Raw genomic sequence first — 13,873 nt, 5'->3', positions numbered from 1 at the left:
TGATTTTTTTTTTTTTTTTAATTTTGAAATTACAGGAAGCTATACTTTACAAGTAGGCATGTTTTCACAATTTAGCAACTTTACTGGCAGTCCTAGCATTATTTAGCACTCTAGTGTTAAACTACTCCCAAGATTTCCTATTTATGAAAAAAAAAAAACCTAAGTGCTTTTTCACTATAAAGATGAAAAATTCTCGGCATGAAATTTAACATGCATACCAATATGTATGAAAGTGTACCATATAGAGGCACACCACACCACAAGGATTTCAAAATTAGCGCTGAATTCAAGACAATGTCGTCAGCAATACTAGATGCTAATCACTGGCAGTATAAGGTGATTTCAATATTTTCCATTATAAGCCAGCTTGTCAGTGTGCTAACATTCAAAGACTGGCAACAAACAAAGAACAGCTTAAGTCAATCTATATTAATTCTACATTAAGGCCTGTTGAGGACTGCTGTTAAGCTTTTATCAGGGTTTAGACCACAATTCAGGGACTGGTCTCCACCCAAGCACCAGTCCTGCCTGGCTACAACCTGTCTATCCTCTGGTGCCTCAGCTAGTGGATACCCTGGTTGCCAGCTTAAGGCATCCATTTGTACCCTGTATGCACCAAGTCTGACCTGTCTGTGAAAGTAGGTCTGCTTGCACCTTCAGCTCAAATGTGACCCTAACCTCATAATCCAGTAGACAAGACTGATCAACTCTGGTGATAGATGGAGTGTGTTTTATCAGAACTGAGCTACATGGGAGAAGCACTAAGCAGGACTGGCATGACAAGGTGAATTATTAGTGCCAGGCCTTTAAGACACTTACGAGAAGGTTACGTTTAAGACAGAAGAGGTTTCCTTAGTCCATCTAGACTTCAGAGAGCTGAGTTATGACAGAGAACTGTCTCGGAGATTACCAATGTAGACCCTCTAAACTCTTCCCACATGTTGTTTTACTAGCAAAAAATCATATCTGGATTAACAGAATACACCTTTCTTGACTAAAATACTCTGTGACTTGGCTAGATTGATTTAGTTCCTACCCTAGTTAAGGAACTCCCCCAGCCTTTTCAATAGCCTGTTTTTGCAAGCATCTGTCATCAGAGGGGGGACAGCCTTTATGTAGCTTCTTTTGGCTGGTTGCTCCCACTACCTGACTGGGATCTAACTTGTCATCTGACTTTTACTTACCAAATTATGTTGTAGGTTACTGTAAATGGAACTGGCAGAATCAAAAACCTATTGTTCTGCCAATTTTTTTGAGCTGCTGCCAACCAGTTGTGGCTTCTTGTTTCTTGTGTGACAGAGGTAGAAGTTAGTGATATAAGTAGAAGAAACACAGTTGTAGCTGCAGACTGACAGGTGGAGGGAATTGAAGGCAAAGGAGTTAAGCTAGAGTAGGAAAGATCATTAGGTATTTGCCTGATCTAGCCAGATGACCAGTGGATCTAACTTCCTCTTTTGGCTGTCTTGATTTGCTCAACTTTGTTGGGAAAATTCAACGCAGTCAGAAAACCACAGAATCCCAAGAGTTAATTTATAAGTTGGGCAGGAAGTCTTTCCTTCATGTTAAGTAGGGTGATACCTGATGGAATAGTCTGGGGTATTCTCATACACCTTGAATGGTATGCCATTTGATCTAAGTGCTGATACAGACTTTGCTTTTCCTACCACTTGCGGGATCTCTGTCAGCTTGGGAGGTGCAATATCAAATTTAAAAGCAGGTCCTGGGGGACTAGTTTCCTGGTGAGCAAAGTAACATGTTCCCGTTGCTGTAGCAGAGCTGTCCAAAGATGTAGCTCTTCTGCCCTTGTTTGCTTGTCATAAGCATTCCAGAGTTCTTGGAAGATGTTTGCCCGTGCTTCTTTCTTCCCTCTATTTCTGATCTCTTCAAGTTTAAAAGTTTTGATTCTAATCACTCCTAAAGAGCCCTTTGACTTTCCTTCTCATCTGCCTTCATCCATGCTTTCCAGAGCTTTAATTCACCAACCTAAGGATTTCTCCATCTTGCCTCCTATATAAATGTGTCTTTTTTCACAGACTCTCTCCTAATATGTTCTTCCTGTTTTTAGACAGTGTTCACGAAGGAGTATGATGATTGCACTTCCTGTTAGTATATTCAGGGGAACTGGTTCAATACTTTGTCTCCATGAGTCCATGTCACTTGTGGTGGTTTTTGGCCACCAGCTTTGGCCTAGTGTTTCAGTTTCTCATTTGGTCCATTTTCTCTTCTTGGTTTATTGCTTTATTATTTTGGAATGCTGGTGTGGGACCTCTCTTTTTCCAGCATGCTGCTGGACTGTTTTTTGTATCGCACATGTAGTTGTTTTTGGGTTCCAGAGTGTCGGGCTTAAATCATGGGCATGTGCAAAGGGTAAAGAGCAAGTCTGACCTCAGAACAGATTTCTCTGCCATCAGCAAGTCTCCCCTGACAGCCTACCTGTCTTTCTTCTCACAGTAATCTCCGGTGTCCCAAATGAAATAGGAGTCCAACTCATGGCAATATTTAAGTTGAAGCTTGATATTAGAAAGAAATGCCCATTCTTTCTTGCGCCCTACAAAAATGATCAACCCCCAGTGAAGAAATCCCACCCGTTACTATTTGCCTTCACATGTCAACCGTGCAGACCAATGGGTGGCAAAAGGTCAGCACTTTGCCAGAGTTGTAAAATGAGAACCCTCCTTTGTCAGTGTTTCATCCAGTTAGTCTCACAACAGCTCCAGAGGGTTGAACAGTGATCTCCAGCATCCCCTCCATTCCACCTCTACCATCCACCATGTCAAGACAGAGACATTATTCTTACCTCCCTTACCACATACCCCCCACAGCCTAAACAGCAATACCACCTTCAACAGACCCAGTGAATTGGGTGATTCCCTGGGTGTCCCAGAGGTAAGTGAAATGTTACAGAATGGTCAAAAGACTGTTGATCTGATCCTCTGGGACAGACAACTTCTTCTCTTTGGGTGTAGAAACTTGCTTTTCCAACAAAAGTCGTAGCAAAATCTTTCTGAAGGAAGGTCAGAACACTCCCTGGATGGATGAAAGTTTTAAAGACAAAAGACTTTCAAGATAATGTCTTCAAAATGTTCTAGGGATGGAGATCTCATTAGTATTTCTGCTTAGCTCCTCTTTGTTCATATGCATGCTTTACATTCAGTGTATAAAATTAGCAATGCCTGATTTCACACTTCTCTGTTCTCCTTACCTCCCTCAAAGATGTCTGGGCCTGTATCTAATCTAAGTGTGTGGGAGGTTACAGTACCAATGGGCAATGAAGAGGATGTTCAAAAGACAAGGGGCTTATATGTCTTAATATATATTTTTCGTCATTCCTCAGAAGGCCACTGGGGTACTTTGGAGATGACAGCAGATGTGTTAGCTTCACTGTGTTTGCCTCACAGCTATAATAAAAAGAGGAAGAGGAGGGGCTACGGAAGGGGGATAAGGACAGGAAGGAGACATGAGGGGGATGAGAAGATGAAAGGACTCTAACTGATGAGGAGTAGATAGGAGGAAACTTGAAATGAAAAGACGAAGAGGCAGGCCGAATAGGGTGAAGATGAACCCTACATGAACACAGTTTGAGCCCCGAAGCACTGATCTATAACAGTCTCTCTCTCCCTCCCTTAGTGTTTAACTGTAACTAATAACTCTAGATAGAGGCTTTTAATGAGTGGCTGTTTTCAAGCAATTTTCATTTTTAATGTGGTGGGACAGGAAGGCGGAGGGACTTCACCCTTTTAAGTGCAGAAACAGAAGTACTCTGAATGACCCTTGATTGTCATAAATAATGTTTAATACAAACATAAAGTTAGTTCATATTCAGAACTATTTTAAGGTGATTTTAAACCTTAGCCATACATTTGCACAAAAAGTATTTTTCCCTTTTTTTGTACAGTCGTGAAACACGTAAAGAATCCAGTTTGTGAACAATAATTGGAGGTACCGTACAATCACATTTCTGTGGCACTATTATGGTAAGCCAAGTGCAATGGCTTTCAAATATAGTACTTATTGTGCTGTTATATTCATAACTTCCATACAGGGCATCATTCAAATTTCAAAGCAGTCTAAACCCTGGGTGAGCTGATAATCCTGTATGGACGTGGCTTCATAGTTAGACCAAAATCAGTGCTCAGATCCAGCTCCTGTCCTGGTACATTTTCTATCCGCAGCCCATGGAGCAGTGTAGTCAGGAACACAAACATCTCCAGACGAGCAAATCCATCTCCAAGACAGCGCCTCTTCCCCATGCCGAAGATGAGAACCTTCTCTGTCAGCTCTTTGTTGAGGAGTCCTGAAGAACTCAGGAAGCGTTCAGGCCGAAATGTGTCCGGGTCCCCCCAAAGATCACTGTTTCAGGAAATTAGTAAGCAGTTTAATAGAAAATCATTTTTGTCTCCTAAGAAGATAAATCAGAAAGGCATAGCCACTATTCACTCTTTAAAAGGTCAGATTGAATTTATGTAATGAGAACGGTAATGGCTACTCACGCATCATGATTGACTTGAAATTGGTTGATAAAAACACATGTATCTTTGGGAATGAAGTATCCATTCAGAGTTATGTTTCTTGTGGTACTGAAAGGAGAAAAACAAATATAAAAACAATGGGTAACACTTAATTTGAAGTTTTATTCATAAGACTGACATTATGCTGTCATAATCATGACATGACACCTGTCATTAACATGAATAGGGCTTCATGAATGTTGCCATTAAGTGTCATTAAGTGTCATTCGCTAAATTATGACACCTTTACAGCAAAGTTGACATTTTTCGGAAGGCATAATCATGATAACTTGACATTTGCGGTAAAGGTGTCATAATTTAGTGAATGACAATGACACTTAATGGTAATGGCAATGGCACAGCATAATGTCAGTCTAATGAATAAAACTTCAAATAAAGTGTTACAAACAATGCACAATGTTTTCAACAAAAATGTATTGTGAACTAAACAGCTATCTTACCAGTGCGGAATTGTGAAAGGCACATACGAAGCATGACGAAACACTTCAAATATGAATGCCTCAGTGAAAGGCATCTTGGATTTATCTGAAAATAGAGGCAGTCTGTTTGTGCCAATGTGCTTATCTGTAACAGAAAAAACACCAAAATCCATTAGACATCTGTGGAAAAAAATCAGATTTCAGTTTGGTTTGATTGAGGTGGTATTTCAGAGCTGTTAAGATTAATCACATTAATTGTGATTAACTATGACCCACAATTATAGCACATTTTTATTGTAATGAATTGCATCTTTGTCTCCTTCAATAAAATTTGGTTAAACCACATCAGAGGCTCCCTGCAGCCATAGTGATGTAAATTAAGTCCACCACTACTCCTTAATGGCTCATTTCACTTTAAAAAAACTCATAGAAAGCTCAGCAGACAAATCCAGAGTCACCTGAACCTTGTGTTATCAAACATTCACCTTTTTTACTGTTCACTTATTCCTTTTCAATCCATGACAAGTTCCTTTTTCCGGGGTTAAGACTTCAATAAACCTATAAATGCAGGTCAGTATCCAAACTGTAAATCCATTATCCTTAGTTTAAGACTGTAGAAAGAGCCAAAAATGACTCAAACAGTTTTAAATGCAAAATAGAGGAATATTTTGAATGCAACAAAAGGGGTATGATTAATTGCGATAAACTACAGAAATCCTGAGAATATCACGATCACGATTAAAGATTTTACTCTTTTGACAGCCCTAGTTATTTTACTTCCACTACAGAATTAAAGAAGAGAATAGAAAAAAGTTTTGCAAACTGAGGCAGTTAATCATGAAACATTGGTATAGATGTGAGGATGTGAAGCCTATATATTTGCAAATAATCTCTCTGAAATAATCTGCAGAAAAACAGATGCAAGGGGTATGTAATTGGATTTTTATTCTTGAATAATTTGCATCCTGGTAAAGATGAGAAACACTTTGTGCAATGAAGACCAGACTGACCTACCTATGTTGCTCAACTTGTCCCACAAAAGGACCAAAATTAAAGTTGCATTCATTTAAGGGAAATTCATAAATTTGTTAAAGCCTTCCAATACTGTGTTGTTGTTGTTTTTTTATTTATATCCCTTTTCCCTTTTCTTTCCTCCTTAGAGAAGAGCATCACTAAAACAGGGCACTGCTATAGCTAGTAATTCTTATGCAAAGAAAAACCAAAACTGATATTTCAAGGATTTATGACTTAATTAGGACCATGGCCTCTTGTAGCACTGACTTTAGTGTATATAACCTATTGCATTAGAATGCAGGGTAAATGGAGCCTTTGAGGTTCTGTCTGAAAGGATATCAAGTTACTCATAAACCAAATATAAGGCTTCTGGAGTTCTTTAAAAAGATTTTAGTTAAAAAATTTGTATGACCTAAGTTCATTAGGTGAAAGAATTTTTTTGTAGCCACAAATGATCACAAAAACAAAAGTTGGAGTTTTAAGATTGTTGCTCTGGCTCATACATTTATAATCTCTCCAGTAAAGTGAATGAAAGCATCTGATTTAATTAACAGTCTAAATTAAAAATAAGTTGAAGTGATGCATGACTGTGTGTGATCGATGCTTTGCGTGTTCAAGCCTTTGTGTCGGACTGGAACAACTCTCTAACCTTTCCTTCTTTCTCTGGCTGTTTGTGCCTCGCTCTCTCATTCTGATTCACTCGGTCTCCTTGTAGCGTCTCCCTCTCTCTCATTCCCCCTCCCTCTCTTTCTCTGTGTGAAAACGCAACGTGCCTCGGAACAGACAGTTCTGTCGACCCACTTCAAAAGTAGCTCTGGCGTCAGCAAATTGGACTGATCTTTTGTGAGTTTCTCCAGTGGCTGTCTGTTCTTCAAGGGCATCGGGTTGGCCATTGTTGAATTTTATTATGTTGATTCTGCCTGAAAACTTTGATACTTCCCAAACAGATATCCCCTGGCTGCTCCTTTGTAATAATGAATTTGTAACATAAAGATACACTTGCAACTGCCTTTGTCACCGAAAACATATCTTTATCATTTAAACATTTTCGAGATGCTCATTATAGGTGATAAAAGCTGGTTAATACCGATTTGCATCTTTATATTATGCATGATTTCACACACATATATACATATATATATACTTTGTATGAAGCCAAAGCTTCCTTTCCACGTTTCTGTATCAAAAGCAGACTTCAATCCTACCTATGCTTGTTGGTACTTATCATTAAGTTATTTACTATCTGTTTCGAGACACATTCACATGGTAGCCCTCACTTTTTGTACAGCTTGAATTCTTTCACTCTAGATGAGAATCTCTAACAGGTACTCACACTTCCATCTCTTTTACAACAAATGTTTATAGTGGCACGAATAAAAAGAAGAAAATAGAAAGTTTTGCCCTATTGGTCACTTAAGAAAACAAAGCAATACCTATCTCCTGGTGTATTCTGTCCTGGATGTTGGGAAACTTGATCAGGTACAGCAGGCTCCACTGTAGACCTGCAATGATGGTGTCAAACCCTGTAGAAAAAAGTAAACAACACAGAAGAGGGTAATCATTCACATCAACACAAACCATTTAAAATCTTTACCAGCTAAATTTGTCACCTCTAAAAATATTGAATGATTTCTGGTTTGTTTAACCTGCTCCAAAGATGTCGATGACTGTGTGAATGATCTGAGAGTTGGAGAGAACAGACATATCCTTATTTTCTTCTCTGCCCTCACAAAGTGAAATCAGAGCATCGGTGATGTCGCGGATACAGTTCTGCAAACACAAGAGCATGACAGAACATTTAAAGCTGATTTATTGTTGTCTTTCTTAGATCAGTGTAATCAGCAGAACTGAAACACGAAGTGTCTGTATTAGTTATGAGGTGATTCGTGCAGAACTGGAAGTTCAAATATAAAAGAGCAATAACTAAAAAAGAGACAGTAATCATTTATGGTTCGACACGTGTCTTTCAGTGGGACGCTAATTCCTAATTAGAGTGCGTGCAAACATTTTAGCCACTCTGCACAAGAACAAAGGTCCCTCCTAGGGAACTTGTTTGTTATTTTTTTGGCTACAGTTGAACTCACAGCTACTTCTGTGTGAGTGCAATTCTAAATTAAAGTGTAAATGGCAAATTAGTGGAACCAGACCTAAGAAAGGGCCAGTTTCTATATTAGGCTGTGCTGAATTTATGTTAGAAGTTTTTTGTATGTATTTTGTGTCAAACTGTGCAGCAATTAGTCAAGTGATTGCAAAGTCATTATGATGCCTTGATTTTTGTTGTCATTTTTTTGATTATCTTTTCATAGCATGTCCCTTTGGCCTCAAATTGATGATCACTCTTACTTTCCTTTGCTTTTGCAGATGCTAATAAGTAGTGCGAATATCACAGCAAAATCAATAAAATCAATAAAATAGAATCAATAAAAAGAGCCAGACATATGCCAGTGCATTATGCATTATGTATCAATGTGCAATTCTGGCTTCCTTTGGCATTTTGCAGGTCTGCCTCTACTAGCCTTCTTACTTTATCAAAGGTGTTGATATGCTCCTCGATGCTTCGCTCCATAAATCCGTTCATCCTGCGGATGTGCTGGACCATCTTCCTCAGAGATGGACTTGGGATGTAGCGAAACACAGGGAAAAAATCAGCCAGGTTCCCTGCAGCAAAGATCCTCAGGACTTCATTGTTGATGTGAACAATTGTAAGAAACTCCTTGTCGTTGTAGTCGTACCTTTTCCCAAAGCAGAGGGCACAGACAACATTTGCAACTGATGTTACCAGGGCTTTAACCGGATCTACACCGCTCATATCCTTGTTGGCAGCAGCCTGTTCCCGAATCACCTCCACCATCTCTGCAGCCTCCGCACAGACCTGCTCCTCCAGCAGGCAGGTGGCGACAGATCCTCTGGGCTCAGCCTGGGAGAACGACCTGAGGGCATTCTTACATAGCTTCTTATGGAGCATCCAGGCCGGTCCATACTTCTCACTGAAGGTCATACTGGTCCCATTTGCTACAGCAGAAAAAGTGAACAGGTCAGGTCTTCCAGCGAAAGCTTCTCCCTGACGAACCAAGGCCTGCCTGATGGTGGAGTATCCACTCAGGACAACCACAGTCAGGGAACCCAGACGCAACTAGAGTGAACAAATGACTCATTAATGATAATTATCCTCTGTCCAGCACAAATAGGGTCAACAAATTATACTGTATTTACCTGGAAAACATCACCATACTGAATCCTCAGGTGGGTCAGAGAAAGATGAATCTGGTCCCCCATCTGGAGCAGATTGCCGACAAGCGGCCATGGTGTTGGGCCAGGAGGAGGGGGATATTTTGTGCACTCTAACTGGGAGTATTGTTTGTGGCCTTTTCGGCCCCTGAGAGCCATCAGGAGGAGAGTGAGAAGACACAGAGTAACAGTGACACCAGACACTAAGGCACAAGAGCTCTCTTTCATAGACAGGGTCCCGAACGTCAGTCTCATCTTTCCAGGTAGAATAAAAAGCTGTAAGAGAGAGAAGAATTTATGACGAAAGGTGACCATTGAATTGAACTGCGAATTTTTGCTAAAAAAAATCAACATTTTGTATAAAAATGTGGTTAAAGACTATTAAAAGTAGAATAAGACAAAGAAAATTAGAAAAAAAGGACAAAAGTTTGAAAACTCACCCTGCACATATAACAGAGATTACAGCAGAGACCAAAACACTCAGCAGGCAGAAGTACTGAGCTCTGATCTGCAGGAGCTTGTTGGTTAGGGTAGCTCACAGTCCGGGACGTCCCTTTCAGCTTCAGCCGGGCCCCCTGCAGAGGGAGCTGCTGCCCGCTCACAATAGAGAGACGCAAATGGCGACAAAGTTGGCTCAGGGTGAAGGAAGAGTACATCCCGGCCAGCCAGTGACCGCATCGACCCATTTGACCACAGACCGAAACCATTCACATCAGCGGCCCCCTCCTCTATGTTCCCTGTGTCCCTCAGAGTCAGAGGCAACCTGTTTGAACTGTATGCTCGATTTAAAACTATTTGAAAGGCTTTTAGGTTGTATTTTTAGAATCAATAAGGGTGGCAAAAACATCTCAGCAATAAAGAAACAATGTATAAGCACCCTATAAACAAACCCTAACCACCCATCAGTTTGTACATTTTCATATGGGACTCTTAATCATTTATACTGTAATAGATTATGTTACAGAATTTTTTGAAAGCCAAGTTAAGAGTTCATGCCACGCCACTGGGTTAGAGACCCCTGTTGTATTTAAATCAATATAATTTCTGCTACTATGACACAAGGGGGCACTCTCGTTGCTTTTATTGACTTTATGTCCCCACCAGTTTGGACCATAAAATCCGCAGTTTGGATGGAGGTCATACTTGCAGACTGCCATACCTATCACACAAAAGCGTCCCAGACATTACAGACGAAATGCAAATCCAAAAAGCAAAGGCTGAATCCAAATGTCTTTTATACACACAAAAAAATAAGGAATATTTTATGGCATTACAATCATGCAACAAGTAGTAAAAGTAATAACATTCAGCTTCAGTTAACTATGACAGCCCTAAGAGGACATGTATCCATGTATATGTTTTTTTTACTCCATTTCTCCATGGTTTTGTTTAAACTTTGGATTCTCAACATCTTTACCTTGTTTACTTGGATAATGACACTGTTTTTATCCAAGAAATTGACACAATAAATGAGTTATGAACAGTCCTTTCTGAAAAACTATCATGGAAATCAGTGTTGTTGTTTTGAGAAACTATACAAGTAGATATCTCAAGAAAATGACAGTGAATTACTCCTTATCACTGAAACTGAGTGAAAAAAAGTATGGATCTATGTCCACTAGGGGCTTCTATAGTAAACAGTGCAGTGCAAACAGATGATCTGTGTATATTTGTGTATTTTTAGGTAATAACATGTGGATTTTTCCAACCCTAAGACTGAAATGGGAAATAAGTTCATGGCCACATCTGCCATATATTTGTCTTTTATTTGGCGTTTTGTTGTTTCTCTTCTCCCTATCCTCTTCCTGCTTTTCTCTCATCCCTCCCACTTCTTCCAGCTCTTTCAAACCCCAGCACACCTTTGGCAGAGAGCTGTCAACATGAGCCTGGCCTACTTGACAGTCCTCCCCAACAGTTAGGGAAGTGTTTATGTCGCCACTGTAACTGGGCTAAATACTGCTAGTGCTGTACTAAAGGTGATTAATGCTAGCCTTTATTATAATAGGGTATAGCCTTTATTATAATATCAATGATTAACACTGGTCTATTTTAATAGGCCACAACAGAGAGTATGGTCTAGACCTGCCCTCTTTGTAAGTGTCTTGAGATAACTTCAGTTATGAATTGGCGCTACAACAAACAGACAAAGACAACAAACTGCACAATGGAGCGCTACATAGCCTATTACATTGTGTGAGGTGTCTTTAGATCAGTGGTTCCTACCCTTTTTCCAAGGGGCAGCCCTACATGCAGAAAAAAATGGCGAGCCCCCCTGGACACAGAGTGTCAGTGTTACAAATCTTGATAAAGCATGCCCACAAACATCTGTCACAACCAAAAGAACTTTTATAAACCATCTAGTAAGTGTGTTACATTAATTTTAGTTAATATATGTACACCTAATTTTGACAACCTTAGTGCAGACAAAGCATCGTGCCCCCCCCCCCCCGAAATCACTAGGCCCAAATCCCAGATTGGGAACCAGTGCTTTAGATGGTCTTTAAAAGATTGAAATTAATATGAGTTCCTCTGTGTGAACTACAAAAGAAACAGCAACCACCAGCGAGTTGACTGAGAAACTGATGAACTATGAATAGGGATGAGTATCAAAATCCAGTACTGACATGGCACTGGTACCAACACATCCAATACCTACCAGACAGAATTAGCACACAGATATTGATACTGAATTTCAATACCCTGCCACCCCCTAAGAAAGGCAAGAAAAAAACATTATAGAATTTGTGTGATTTATGTGTTGAGTTACGCCGGTTTCCTCTTGTTATCCCATGTTCAGCTGGCTTCTTATACAGATATCTCTGCTAATCCTTTACCATACCTAGACAGCTTTCATTCTTCAGCTGACTTTCAGCACACTTTTTCCTCTCAAAAGCATTGATTTAGGTATTGTTTAGGCACCGGTACCGTATAAAAAGAATTGAATTAGCACTGGTATCAGAAAAAAACAAAACAACAGATTAAAAGCAAGCGATTTGTTAACTGTTAAGATTTTTTAGTCAGAAAACACTAAAAACACACAGCAATAAAATAAAAGATATTATTTTGTCCACAGTGGCTCCAAAATTGAAAAGAATTAATAGAGCTTCAACCTTTTGGCTTAGCAGTTGAGTACGAAGGACTTTAGTTCTCTTTTCTTCAAACTCTTTCTTTCTCCCCCAAACTCATTTCCCATCCTTCTCACTAGTTCCTTCATCCTTCACTTCCCTCCTTTATTTTGTGCCTCCTCATCAGTTCTCTCCCTATCTCTCAGTCTCCAGCTTTCTCTCTCTCTCACTCTCTACTCAACCGTCAATTTAGCTCAAGCTCAACCGTGGGACACCCGGTGCTGTCAGGCCGAGCAACAGCTCCTTTGACCCACTGCTCCATGTCCTCTCCAGGACAAGGCGGTCCAGTATCGCCATTAGGTCTGGCAGACAGACACACAGTGACTCTGTGGAGCCAGACTGCATGTTGAACTGTCTGTGAGGAAAACTTTTTAAACAAGATTCCATGGGGTTGAAACTTAAATTAGACCTTAACTTAAAATGTGCATGCAAACATGCTTACAATTATAAAACTAGAACACTTCTCCTGATAAAGTCATTGTTTTTGTGTATACTTTTTGTACTCTTCTTAGACCAAAGAGTAAAAATTGCCAGGTCACATCTTCCGGATAATCAATAACCTATCTGAATGGGAGCCAGCATTATATTGCTGTGACACAATAGAAAAACATCTACTACTGACATACATAGAAGATCTTTCTGCATACAGCCCAAGCCTATTTAAACACTTGGGGATGCTTTTTTTCCAGATTATATCCAGAAAGAAAGCATCCCCAAGTGTGCCCTCTTAAAGATGTGACATATCTAAATGGAGATATCTGTGCATGCTTACCATAAAGAGACCATTTTCAACTCATTTGGCCCCAGTATGATGAAAGTAACCCAGATGGTGGGATTAGATTTTTTCACTAAAGCTCACAACTTCTTCACAGGCATAATTTGGAAAAATACTTTTTTGACAACCATTCAAAAAAAAAAAAAAAAACTTGAATAGTTATTCTCAAACCCATTTCCTTTTAGCACTAATCAACTGTATGACTAAACAGAGCTAAATGTAGTATAGTAGGACAGTGTACTTTGTTTTGCATCACTCCATTATTTAACAAGGGTTAATTACAGGGGTTGTGTTTTCCCTGGGGATAATTCTTTAAAGCGCTGTGTGTATTTCCAGACAACCAAGATCAAAATAGGCACACCAGACACAGTTATGTGATCGCATTGTTCCTGAGAGACAGCGAAGCAGCAGGAGGCCAATTTATCAAAGCAAGCATCTTCCCAATAATGTTTGCTGCCTTGTAGTTGAGCTTGTACTCTCTGCATGTGCTGCAAGATGACAGGAAGTTTTGCAATGGAGCAAAAGGACCTACAGAAGTAGGCTGGTAAGTCCAAATGCCCTGTCTTGAGGAAAAACTACTTTTTTTGGATACTTCAGTTTACAAAATGACACTGTAGCCTGCAACCATAATTATCAGTGATGATGGGCTAACAGGACTTAGCCTTCTCTTTCTCATACAGTTAAGATGAGAAAATTATTATTATTCAAATAAGTTACAATAGACTTTTTTACATTTTGGTGGAACCCAGATCAGGAACTTAACCTCACTTACAGGAAAAATAG

At 39.7% G+C, this 13,873-nt stretch overlaps 1 protein-coding gene across 1 annotated transcript; it reads right to left on the bottom strand.

Annotated features, from left to right (window-relative positions):
- Positions 1-4,067: 4,067 nt before the first annotated feature.
- On the bottom strand, positions 4,068-9,445 carry LOC121509557 (cytochrome P450 1A1). Its single transcript, XM_041787011.1, has 7 exons — positions 9,176-9,445; positions 8,487-9,095; positions 7,609-7,732; positions 7,396-7,485; positions 4,970-5,093; positions 4,491-4,577; positions 4,068-4,350 (listed from the first exon to the last, which is right to left on the bottom strand). Exons 1-7 carry the CDS (start codon positions 9,443-9,445, stop codon positions 4,068-4,070), a joined length of 1,587 nt encoding a protein of 528 aa, XP_041642945.1.
- Positions 9,446-13,873: the final 4,428 nt, after the last annotated feature.

This window comes from Cheilinus undulatus, linkage group 5, assembly GCF_018320785.1.
Source record: "Cheilinus undulatus linkage group 5, ASM1832078v1, whole genome shotgun sequence".
Taxonomy (NCBI): Eukaryota; Metazoa; Chordata; class Actinopteri; order Labriformes; family Labridae; genus Cheilinus; species Cheilinus undulatus.
Note: the sequence above shows the minus strand (reverse complement) of the source record. Positions and strands in the feature narration are given on the sequence as shown.